The sequence below is a fragment of the Rhynchophorus ferrugineus genome, unplaced genomic scaffold (genome assembly GCF_030347505.1).
Source record: "Rhynchophorus ferrugineus isolate W39M unplaced genomic scaffold, kcgeb_rfMv2 rfM3, whole genome shotgun sequence".
Lineage (NCBI taxonomy): Eukaryota > Metazoa > Arthropoda > Insecta > Coleoptera > Curculionidae > Rhynchophorus > Rhynchophorus ferrugineus.
In genome coordinates this window covers 62,225,014-62,238,208 of record NW_027472582.1, presented here as the reverse complement: position 1 = coordinate 62,238,208, position 13,195 = coordinate 62,225,014, and the positions used below count along the sequence as shown (strand labels likewise).

Sequence of the window (13,195 nt, the reverse complement as noted above, 5' to 3'; positions counted from 1 at the left end):
GGTTTACAATTTATTTGTTCCTTTTATTGTTCATATTTTGAATGATTTGGGAATATTGTCAAAAAAGTTATTACAACACTTTTAATCTGAACAGACAGGATATTAGGATATTCCATCCAGCTACGCATCCATTAAATTTTTATTTTAATTGCAAATTTAATTTTAATTTTAATTAAATTTTTAATTTTAATTTAAATTTAAATTTAATTTTAATTTTTAAATTTAATTTAAATTTAATTTTAATTTCAATTTTTGCAAATTGGATTCAGTTCTATACCGCAATCTTTATATTTTAGGCATAGTTGCCCCTGTGAAAGTAAAAATACATATACATATGTCAGATATAGGTAAAATAATACTCGAAGTCGTTTGCTTGAGTATATATCATCAGATCAGATTGGTTAATCCACAGCATAAAAATTGTATAAGAAACACTGAAGTTTGGCTGGCTTGAAGATTTTGAAGGTTGGAATGGAAGTTGAAGTTCCTATTTTGGTAAAAATAATACTACTTAACAATAGTGTATTTTATACAGATACTGTTTCATATATGCCTCATATAGATAGTATTCAAAATTTATATGATTTATATAATATTCTTCAAGCGAACCAATTGAATTCCACAGGTACAAAACATATAACGTTACAAGGGTTGAAGCATGGGTAGTGAGTTGTGTTGGGAACTATCGACTGTTTCCTTTTTACTTTTTTCCCTTTTTTAAACTTTTTACTATCGAGTGCTTTAGTCGCTATTTTTGGTGCGACTGATTTTGTTACTATTTACTATCTGGATCTGTCGTCCTAGATTTATAAGTAATATATATATATATATATATATATATATATATATATATATATACAGTTTTTAATTGTTTTGGCAGTTTGCTTGTAAATAACAATATATTGTATATTAAAAGAGCAGTATTTTGGAACGATATTTTTCAAGGTTGTTAATGTAATAGGGTAAAAAGATTAAAATTATGAATGATAAAAAGTGAAACATCTTTGACTTTTTGACAATAATAGGTATATTTAGATCACTCGCTCGATTTTTGTTAAAAAATATTTTAGTTCAATAATAAATAAAGCATTTACTTTATTTAAAAAAGCTCTAGTAGTTTTTGTGCGATCATATTCAATTATGTCATTAATTAGATGATACATTTTCTATGATTAGATATATGTTTAACATTTATTTATGGTTATTGTACTTCCTTAGTTGTTAGGTTTTGTTTAAGTTCTATTGTATTATTTATATTCATTAAAGTATATTATTTAAAGAATTAACATAAGTAATTAACACACGAAAAAACATATTTGTATGTATATATATATATATATCGGTATTTTTCTTGATGGCCGACACCTCTACCTTGGAGTGTCCATTGAGGTATTGTGTAGACTCGTACTAAAAGTATCAGTATCCGAATAAACAATAAACAAATTGTGGTTTATCACTTTTAAAGACTTTTACCAAACTCGTTTCAACATCCTTCTTATTCGCCAGATTTAACTCAAACTAACTTCAAAAAAGACTTTTGAAATAAATGTAGTAAGGCCGTATAGAGATGAAGCCATTTTTATCAATTCTTTACTTCATAGAGCACCTAGTAAAGAAACTGGAAAAATTAACACAATTTTTCCAAATTAAATCCGTAAATCTTTCAATTTTATTACGACCGTTGAAACTGGAAAATTTAATTAATAAATGTAAGCGATCAATAGGATAGGGGAATTGAAATAACAATGTTATGTTTTATTTATTTTTATTTATAATTTCTAAAAGTATATTTATTAAAAGTTTTCATGACTAAATTTAGGTAGAAAATACAACACAAATTATATGAACAGGGTGAGAACAATTTTTGATTAGATTGCTCGTGAAAGTCTACAGAATTAAACCGCAAATATATCGATCAGTCTTTGGTCAAGTACAAAAATACATACTATAATTCGAACTATAATATTCCTGTTTCGCTTATCAAAGTGTTCTTCGCTTAATATATGTTATTAGCTGAAGAAAATGTTAACGGATTAACATTTTTTTCAGTGTTTCGCGAAAAACACTTTGTAAAACGATGATCAGTTGGCCGAAAACACATTATATTAAGTTATTAAATATTTTTCAAGTTACATTTGTATACATAAATAATCATCCGTAATTTCCCTATTAAATGACTTTCTAGGGAAGTTATGGAATCGTCACAGATCCTATCATCTAAATACCTTAAAATTCTAACACAACATCTAATAAAACATCTACACAATATAAAAAAAAGAAAAAAAAACGTAATTCATCATTGAAAATAACTTAAATACCATTCAGTAGGAGATCAAATAATAATTTGTACTCAAAAATATATTTACAAAGTATATACATCGTTTCCATGTGGAATTGGGAGTTGTCTTAACTCAGAAAATCAGTCATTACGAAATCGGTAAGATATGTGAACAATAAAACCTAACATCTACTTCCGGAGAGAGATATATCTACTATTTGTAAACTGTACAAAACGTTAAATATGATTTGCTTAATTATTATTTACATTTTTATATACATCATATGGACAAATCGTAAACTGAAAGAGCATTTGAGGGAAACTATTGACAATTGTCACGATAAGGATTTTTCCGATATAATTTCGGCATACTTTGGCTTAGTTTTAGTACACATTGGCCAGAATTAACTGTTAATCAGTGGCGGATTGTAGCCAGCCTAGTAGACATAGTAGTGGGAAATGTTTCAGTCGTAAAATCTCGAGTCTTAGATTGGCACAATTCATTGCACTGCGTTGACTAGTTTCGAAAATCACTAATTCTTTATCTAAGAGTGTCTTTTATAAATAAATAAAAATGAAACTATTTGTAAGACGAAAGCTCTAAGAAATTCTTTCTAAGTAAACACGGTTTTTACACATAAATGTTTAATAGTCCGCGATTAGTGAGAGGTTCTGGCAATATGTAGGAAGAAATTGACGCTATTACCGCACTCAACACCACACATATTACAGGTAAAGGGATTTCCGAACCCATGGTACCCCATGTGAATACGGAACATAACCTCCTCGTTGAAACCTATTCCACAATATTCGCAATTAAAACCGTATTTGGCACTGTTGGAGTTTTGACCGTGGGTGAAGTTTAGCGCTTCGTTATTCGCCGGTATTTCGTTACTCACCGGTGTTTCGTTGGCGTTACTACCGGTGGGGCTGAGCCTGTTTTCGACCACCTCAACGTTTGAAAAAGCGGTCCTCATCGGTTCTTCTTCTTCGCCATCGACTTCAGACGATCTGCTTGGTGGCTTGCTAAGATCAAGAGCGCCACCGTCGGTCCTGGTCTCTTCCTGGGGTGGTTGTGTGATTTGTTGCAGTCTGTCCTGGACCATCTGGAAATTCTGGAACATCTCCGGATTCGGGAACGCGTTGGCTAATCCAGGAACCATTGATAACGTAAAAGGAGTTATCTGGCCTAGGATGAAAGGGTTGAACGTTAGAGGGGCCTGTTCCATTTCCGGCGATGTAGATTTGGAGGAACCTGATGAACGACTGGCGACCTTTTTCGTTTTTGGTCCTCGTCTTGAGCCATAGACATCGATTACAGGATCAGGATTCGGTGTACCGTCCGGATTAAGCACTATTGCCGGATTATGACCGTACTTTCTTAGATGTAGCTTGAGCGAGTGTACATATTTCGTCTCGTAGAGGCAATCCATACATCTGTATTGGTAAATCTTCGAGTGCGACTTCATATGAGACCGCAACATAGAATTATTTACGCAGGAGTAGCTACACAATTTACATTTGTACGGTTTGGCTCCTTGGTGGTTCATGATGTGGTATTCGAGGTGATGTTTAAACTCCGTTACAAATGGACACTTGGGGCACTTGAGTGCCTTCTCTTCTCTTATATGTACACTGGAATGTTTCCAGAAATCAAGCTTCGTGTATGCGACGAATTCACACTGCTTGCAACGATGGACCTTCATTTTCCCGTGTGAATTAATCTTCGGTACGCTTATATCTGCATAATCGAGACTGTTATCATCCATAGCTGGACCTTTGTTCTCAGTACTGGGGGGCCTCTGAGTATTTCCAACCCCTCTGGAAGTTGATGGCGTAGAGAAATTCGGACCGTACCACGGGTTGTAACGGTTTCTCGCTCTTTGGCAATGTTCTCCAGAATTTCTGGAGATGGGGTCTTGGGGTGGCGTGTTGAACGGGTTGTTATCGCAGCGATCGCTGCCGGGCGACGCTGACGGGCAATCGCTTCCCGATGTGACACCCGAATCGTTTCTTGTATCATCGACCGGTTCCTGTTTCTGTAAAACAAAGAAACGAATAAATATTTATGTTTAGAAGCAGTAAAAAGTCGCAATTAATTTTAACGCAGTTGAGTAATAAAAAACCAGTGTTTACGCCACTAAATCAATTGTTTAAAAATTAAAAGACCGATTTGCGTAATGTACACCACCAAACCAATGAGATAAAATTAGAAACCGTAAGGAAAACATGTTTATTTGTACATATTTCGGTTCGGTAACTGAATCAGCACATTACTTTAAGGGAGTATTCTAATATAAAAATTTAAAAAAAAGCTTATGGTTTCATTTTCTAAGACTAATCCTCTAAGAATATTTCCTAATAAAGATTTTTCAAAAACTAGTTATTTTCATATCTAATAAAAATATTGTGTCTTTTTTTTAAATATATATATATATATATATATATATATATATATATATATATATATATATATATATATATATATATATATATATATATATATATATGCCTCCAGACTAGAATACGTTTGATTTAGTTAATTTTGCATAATAGGTTCTGTAGAGTAGTGAGTAAATTATATATTTATATAACAAATTTTTTACTTTATGTAAAGCTCGTTAGCAAATTCAAGTATTTTGGTTTAAATTAAAAGTTTATACAAGGTACCTAAATCAGTTACTCACGAGTATATTGTCTGAAATTGATACAATTTCGCATAAAAGCCTAAAAAACGCTTATGTTTTTATACTGGATTGGTGTTTTGTTAGGTTTTTATTAACATGTCGGAAAATTAGTAAATAAAAATTAATTTGTAAAAAACTACATGCCTCCAGACTAGAATACCCCTTTATGTTTATTATTGTTTACTTAAAAAAAATTAATGCTTGGAAAAAAGTGCACTCATTTATAATCTAAAAAATCTCATAATATATTCATTTCGCCTTACAGGTGATTTATCCCTCTTATGACATAGAGTACGTGTTACATTACACAGTTTGTGTTAATTTAAAGTAATATAATGAATAACAAAAATTACCAATATATTCTATAAACATTAATAAAAATTGAAATAATCTGTTTTTTATTCCACTCTAAAAAATACCTAAAATAAAAAGGAAACTTTCGACATTCCCATTCACTTTTTTCAAAAATATCAATTAAATCGACGACGATCTTACTCTATTTTATTTTTTACTGAAAAACATATTTGCTGTTTGTAATGCCATCGATGATATTACGAAACTAGTGTGTGTTTATTTTTTGTGCTAGAAAAATAGACTATCAGTATTTCCCAATCTTGTTTCTCAACATTTTCTATGAGTCATAATTTTTTAGGAGAATAACAAAACACACACAAAAAATAACAAGTTACAAAAATCAAGGCAACGGAAATTTCTGAAACTAAAAATAACAATTTCGGATCGAATGTTAAGCTCAGCAATGTATAAGAGTAATTTTTAGAGGAATCAAGCACGTAAAAATACTGATTTCGGAACTTCGTTAACAATGCTAATTGTTAATATTGTTTGAACAAACGATCTGAGGATGGATCAGTACCGTCGGATCGATACGGATGATTCAATGCCGGTGGAACTTCGACCTATTTGTTTCCTTGCCGTTGCATAGATTTCTGAATAATCATGAATCATGTTTTTTAAGCGTAAATCTATTTTTTAAACGCGGCGAAACCTGATGGAAATTCCGCGATATTAAAAAGAATTTTTTTTTCATAAATATTTGCGGCAAAATCATTTCCGCTGGAATTGATGACAAATTAATGAATTTGGGATTTTTTGATGTGACGTTCCTGTTTCTTTTTAAACGAGTTATGATGACGTAATATCTTTTATTTATAATTATTTGTTATTAATTACGACGACGAATACTATCGTATATTAATTAATACTACTACTAAATGTTGGTAGTGAATATAGTTGTGTTATGGGAATTAAGTTTAGATTTTATTTAGATCTATTAAGACATTTCTATGATTGTTGCATGCAATAACGGGGCTAGATACTTACTATTGCTGTAGGGTGAAACTGCCACGGGACATCTGGCGAGGAACTGGGCATGGGATTTGCCTGTTTTCGTTGGTGTTTGGCGACCGTTTGTACGTCGGATGGTGAGGGCGATGCTGCCCTTTTTCCACTCGTCATTTTCACAAGATTCACTATTATGAATGTCTCGAAATAATAATAATAGCGAATCACCGATCTATACGATCGACAAAACTATTATTATTGATGAATGACAACAGCTCGGCGTGATATACGTAACGCGTAATCCCAACCGAATGAATGCAGAGTACGTCACACAATAACAGTCGTGCCCACGATTCAGAGTGCGCGAACATAAAAATAATAATAATATTATCTTCGCTTATGCTTGCGTTTCTCAACTGTCCCGAACGGAAACGAGTCTGAAACTGATTCTGTTTGAGACGGTCCCTTGGCTATAGAGGTGAGCTAACTCCCACCTCCTTGCTTAAGCCCCGCCTTCCTCGCGCCCCGCCGCAAGGGTGCGCTGCTACTCTACTATTAGCTAGATGCCCTATCAAAATGTCCACCGGGTTTTTTTGGAACACTAACAAAATGATAATAAAGTAATATCTAAGCTGAAACATTGTACGGTTAATGATTTATGTTCATTAAATAAGGGTTTGTATTGTTTATGGAAAAATACTCGAGAAATGTTTAATAATTTTAATATATTTATTTTTTACAAGTACATTTATAGTTTTTTACAAATTATTTTTTATTTACTAAATTTCGTAAATCCAAATAAATTGTGGAAAAATATATTAAACAACGACTATTAATTATTCGTAACACAATTCCGCATTTGCGAAAAAGTAATTAATGTTTGTAGTGTTTAAAATCGCTAGTGCAAAGAACTTTCCGATGATATTTTAAAAATATGTATATTCCGGGACACATTATAAATTCGGTTATAAAATATCAATACCAATTTCCCTGTTTTATTAAAATATATAGTGCTATAATTCTATAATTGAACTATAATTCTAAATAGAACTATTAAATAAAGTAATATGTAAGCTAAAACATTTTCGGGTTAGTGATTTATGTTTATTAATGAGGGTTTATATTGAGGATGGATAAATAGTAGAGAATTTTACCGTTATACTAATTCATTTACTACAGTTCTCCACAAGTTAATTTTTATTTACTAAATATCGGAAACCCAAATTATTGGTCAAAAATATATTAAACAATGACTAATATAGTATATATAATATTAAACAATAAGTAATTAATGTTCTTAGAGTTTTCTAAATAACAAGGGCAAGGAATTTTTTGTTAATGTTTTAAAAATGTTGATATTCTGGGAAATATTAATTCGTTTAAAAAATATAAATTTTAATATTCCTGTCTTAGTGAAATAAATAGTACGGAATGAAATACTTTTCAATAAAGTAATATATAAGCTGTGACATTTTCCGTGTAATGATTTACGTTCATTAAACAAGGGTTTATATTGTCGATGGATAAATACTCGAGAAATGTTTAATAATTTTAATATATTTATTTTTTACAAGTACATTTATAGTTTTTTACAAATTATTTTTTATTTACTAAATTTCGTAAATCCAAATAAATTGTGGAAAAATATATTAAACAACGACTATTAATTATTCGTAGCACAATTCCGCATTTGCGAAAAAGTAATTAATGTTTGTAGTGTTTAAAATCGCTAGTGAAAAGAACTTTCTGATGTTATTTTAAAAATATGTATATTCCGGGATACATTATAAATTCGGTTATAAAATATCAATACCAATTTCCCTGTTTTATTAAAATATATAGTGCGAAATTACTATTTCTAATAGAACTATTATTCTATAATTCTATAATTGAACTATAATTCTAAATAGAACTATTAAATAAAGTAATATGTAAGCTAAAACATTTTCGGGTTAGTGATTTATGTTTATTAATGAGGGTTTATATTGAGGATGGATAAATAGTAGAGAATTTTACCGTTATACTAATTCATTTACTACAGTTCTCCACAAGTTAATTTTTATTTACTAAATATCGGAAACCCAAATTATTGGTCAAAAATATATTAAACAATGACTAATCACTACATAGTATAAAACAAAGTCGCCTTTTCTGTCCCTATATCCCTATGTGCGCTTAAACCTTTATAACTACGCAACGGATTTTGATGCGGTTTTTTTCAATAGATAGAGTGATTCAAGGGGAAGGTTTATATGTATAATACATACATAATATACTAAGGCAACATTGCTAATTTTAGAGGTTTCTAACGTGATGTCGTAAATTAACCTATTTTTTTAGGCTTATTTAGCAATTAGCAAAAACGCTGCCTAACCCTACGAGTTAGATCAAATTAATGTACTACAGTATTGTACACCATAAAAAGGTCTACAAAAAAGTCCGCGATGGTATATGTTTATCTTTTAGGGATAACCCACATTAACCATTTTTATTGTTTACTTTTTACGTGAGAAAATGGCTTATTTACGAAGCTATTTTAAGCAATACGGCATTAATTCTTATCGAATTAAGTACCTTAAATACAGTGTGCAATTAATATAGATCAATATGGTTCCTTACAGCATGTAAATTAAACAAATATTTTCGGAGATATTACAAATTTAAAAATTGCGTTTAAAAATGTGTAATGTAATAAAAATTGTATGAATTTAGATATTCCAAAGATAGCACGAAATCTTCATAGTAAGTATAGGGGAAGAGGAATTGTTTTACTCCAAATTTAATGCGTGCAGGCCAAGGGCAGTAATGAATGAACCAAAAATACTGGATCGATTTTAATCATGTTTTCATTGAGTGACATAGGCATATATATTTTATGCCCGTGCAAAGTCGGAGCGGGCCGCTATGTTTTTATATACAACGTTCATATTTTTTCTGTAGTGTATTTAATTTAGTATCAGCATTGCAGCCGTGCGAAGCCGGGGCGGGTCGCTAGTATAGTATATATAATATTAAACAATAAGTAATTAATGTTTTTAGAGTTTTTGAAATAGCAAGGGCAAGGAATCTTTTGTTAATGTTTTAAAAATGTTGATATTCTGGGAAATATTAGTTCCTTTAAAAAATATAAATTTTAATATTCCTGTCTTAGTGAAATAAATAGTACGGAATGAAATACTTCTCAATAAAGTAATATATAAGCTGAAACATTTTCCGTGTAATGATTTGCGTTCATTAAACAAGGGTTTATATTGTCGATGGATAAATACTCGAGAAATATATAATAATTTTAACATATCATAATAATGTAATTTTGCCGTTATTCTAATTCATTTATAGTTTTTACAAATACATTTTTAATTACTAATTTTCACACATGTTAATAAAAACCTAACAAAACAACAATCCAGTATAAAAACATGGGCGTTTTTTAGACTTTTATGCGAAATTGTATCAATTTTAGACAATATACTCGTGAGTAACTGATTTAGGTACCTTGTATAAACTTTTAATTTAAACCAAAATACTTACATTTGCTCACTAACTTTACACAAAGTAAAAAATTGGTGATTTATTCCTTATTTACAACTTGCATTATAATTAGTAATTGATACAAATGTAGAACAAAAGGGACGATTTTGAATTAGTTTTTCGTGTAAAACTAAGAATTAATCAAAATTACAAATAATCTAAAGAATAAAAGATAGAGTAATAGAATAATACTAAACTTCTCCTTGTGATATTTAAGCACTATATAAGTTGAAAGAAGTAATCCCGATTATTTTCAATTCATACCTAAATTAAATTATAACAAAAAGCCATACCAAAAAGAAAAAAAAATTGATTAACTTTTGATATAATTAGTGTTTTAAAGTATACTTGGAGGTAACACTGCAGAGAAGAATAATAATATATATTAAATAAGATCTTTAGTACTTTTAAAGCATAGAAGCTTCAAATTGGACATCATAATTCAGAAGAGGAGCCCAAAAGTTTGATTAGGAAATATGTAATCGAAGTTCATGTCCAAAATAGAAAATTAATTTATAAAATAAAGGTAAATGCTTCAAAGGAAGATAAATGGAGAACCGTTAATTAAATTCATATTATACATATTTTTATTAATCTTAAAGCCTCCTTTTTACCAACGAGGATTTATCTAGATTGGACCTACAGTTTAACGTGGGTTCCCAACCATGGTCCTCCGCATTAAGCTTACCGACTGGTGAGTGACCAACTTAGAAATCATCCTAGAAGACACCCGGTCTTACCCTCCTGGTTACTGACGTGACTGAGATCATTTTCCTTGTCGGATTTTGTCTTCTTCTTTAGGACAATCACAAATATTAAACAATCACAAACATACATTTATTACCATGTCCCAGCAGGATTTGAATCCGCGACTATCATAATAGTAGATAGACCGTCCTGTCGCCTTTACCACTGCGCCTTTATAGGAAAATAATGAAAAAAACAATGCACCGCACCAGCAATTTAACCAAAAACAAACTTTTTGCGTTTTCGATTAATAAACTGATAGTTTTTGTTCAAACGTAGTAAACAAGATAATAAAGTATGTATCTAAACCAAAAGGAAAAAATCAGACACAAGTTATTTATCTAAAACCAAGAAAACACATATTTAAAAAATGTTCTACATGTTCAAAATAAAAATTTTGTTATTTTGTCGTTTTCCTTGTGTTTAAATATTAAATAAATATAATATACGCTGGCTTGGTCGGCACAGTGATAAGTACGGTCCACCTTCTGTTGCAATAAGTGCGGGTTCGAATCTTGCTGGGATATGGTCGTAAATGTATGTGTATGGTAATTGTTTAATATTTGTGATTGTCTTAGATAAGAGTGCAAAATCCGGCAAGGTTAATGATCCCAGTCATGCCAGTAACCAGGCTGGGTAAGACCGGATGTCTTCTGGGATGATTTCTAAGTTGCTCACTCACCAGTAGGTAGGCTTAATACCGAGGACCGTGGTTCGGAATGTTTTATTTTTCTCATAAAACTATTGAACTATTTTATCACCTCTTATTACTTTGAAGTACCGCTGGCCGTATAGATCTTGGGATGGTGTGTAGTTATGTACGCTAAAGCCGAGGACTGTAGTTCCAAGTGAAGCAAAATTCATAGTTACTAAAAATAACATACAAAAGTTGTAAAAGGAATTACATTTCGTCTGAGGTTTGCATATATTTCAGCGATATCTATTGGTGAAATTGTATGACAAGTATCGATTTAAACATCTGTTACATAAGTGGACTCGTAAAATTTAAAGGTTTTAACAATTTTCTACATAAAATATTCTAAAACCAGTTGTCAATTTAGTATGTAGAGTGATTTCCAAACAGTTAAATGAAGAAGCGTTTGGAGTAGAGAATAACTCTGGGGACTAGCAATGAACGGCAGAAAAAGTTATCGGTCCAGGAGAGTCTATAACGACACTAAAGTCTATATCGATAGCGAAGCTGAAAATTCATGCCTATAGTGTCTAGATATGCATATAATGCACGGTGCAAGACCAGCAAGCTTGAATGGCAGTACTTCTCAGACATAAAATGTTTCATAGGAAGCTAATAGCTTGTTCAGATGGATGCAACTTATCGCCATATACGTTAAAAAGACCAGTGCAAGACCAGCAAGGTGTATGTAGTGTAAGAGTTGCTAAAATCGAATGATATTGTTATAGCGGCTGTCTATCAACTTTAATTAAACAAATTGCAAAAGGTTTAGCAACAATGAGTAGCAGACGCAATGTCATCCTCTTGAATGGCAGTACTTCTCAGACATATAATGTTTCATAGGAAGCTAATAGCTTGTTCAGAAGGATGCAACCTATCGCCATATACGTTAAAAAGACCAGTGCAAGACCAGCAAGGTGTATGTAGTGTAAGAGTTGCTAAAATCGAATGATATTGTTACTGCGACTGTCTATCAACGTTAATTAAACAAATTGCAAAAGGTCTAGCAACAATGAGTAGCAGACGCAATGTCATCCTCTTGAATGGCAGTACTTCTCAGACATACAACGTATCATAGGAAGCTAATAGCTTGTTCAGATGGATGCAACCTATCGCCATATACGTTAAAAAGACCAGTGCAAGACCAGCAAGGTGTATGTAGTGTAAGAGTTGCTAAAATCGAATGATATTGTTACAGCGGCTGTCTATCAACGTTAATTAAACAAATTGCAAAAGGTTTAGCAACAATGAGTAGCAGACGTAATGTCATCCTCTTGAATGGCAGTACTTCTCAAACATATAATGTTTCACAGGAAGCTAATAGCTTGTTCAGATGGATGCAACCTATCGCCATATACGTTAAAAAGACCAGTGCAAGACCAGCAAGGTGTATGTGGTGTAAGAGTTGCTAAAATCGAATGATATTGTTATAGCGGCTGTCTATCAACTTTAATTAAACAAATTGCAAAAGGTTTAGCAACAATGAGTAGCAGACGCAATGTCATCCTCTTGAATGGCAGTACTTCTCAGACATACAACGTTTCATAGGAAGCTAATAGCTTGTTCAGATGGATGCAACCTATCGCCATATACGTTAAAAAGACCAGTGCAAGACCAGCAAGGTGTATGTAGTGTAAGAGTTGCTAAAATCGAATGATATTGTTACTGCGACTGTCTATCAACGTTAATTAAACAAATTGCAAAAGGTTTAGCAACAATGAGTAGCAGACGCAATGTCATCCTCTTGAATGGCAGTACTTCTCAGACATACAACGTTTCATAGGAAGCTAATAGCTTGTTCAGATGGATGCAACCTATCGCCATATACGTTAAAAAGACCAGTGCAAGACCAGCAAGGTGTATGTAGTGTAAGAGTTGCTAAAATCGAATGATATTATTACAGCGGCTGTCTATCAACGTTAATTAAACAAATTGCAAAAGGTTTAGCAACAATGA

The 13,195-nt window shown here is 31.7% G+C and overlaps 1 protein-coding gene across 1 annotated transcript; it reads right to left on the bottom strand.

Moving 5' to 3' along the window:
• Positions 1-1,748: 1,748 nt before the first annotated feature.
• On the bottom strand, positions 1,749-6,717 carry hb (zinc finger protein hunchback). The gene is made up of 2 exons (XM_076400382.1): positions 6,307-6,717; positions 1,749-4,317 (listed from the first exon to the last, which is right to left on the bottom strand). The coding sequence occupies exons 1-2, from the start codon at positions 6,439-6,441 to the stop codon at positions 2,938-2,940; spliced, it is 1,515 nt and encodes a 504-aa protein (XP_076256497.1). The 5' UTR covers positions 6,442-6,717; the 3' UTR covers positions 1,749-2,937.
• Positions 6,718-13,195: the final 6,478 nt, after the last annotated feature.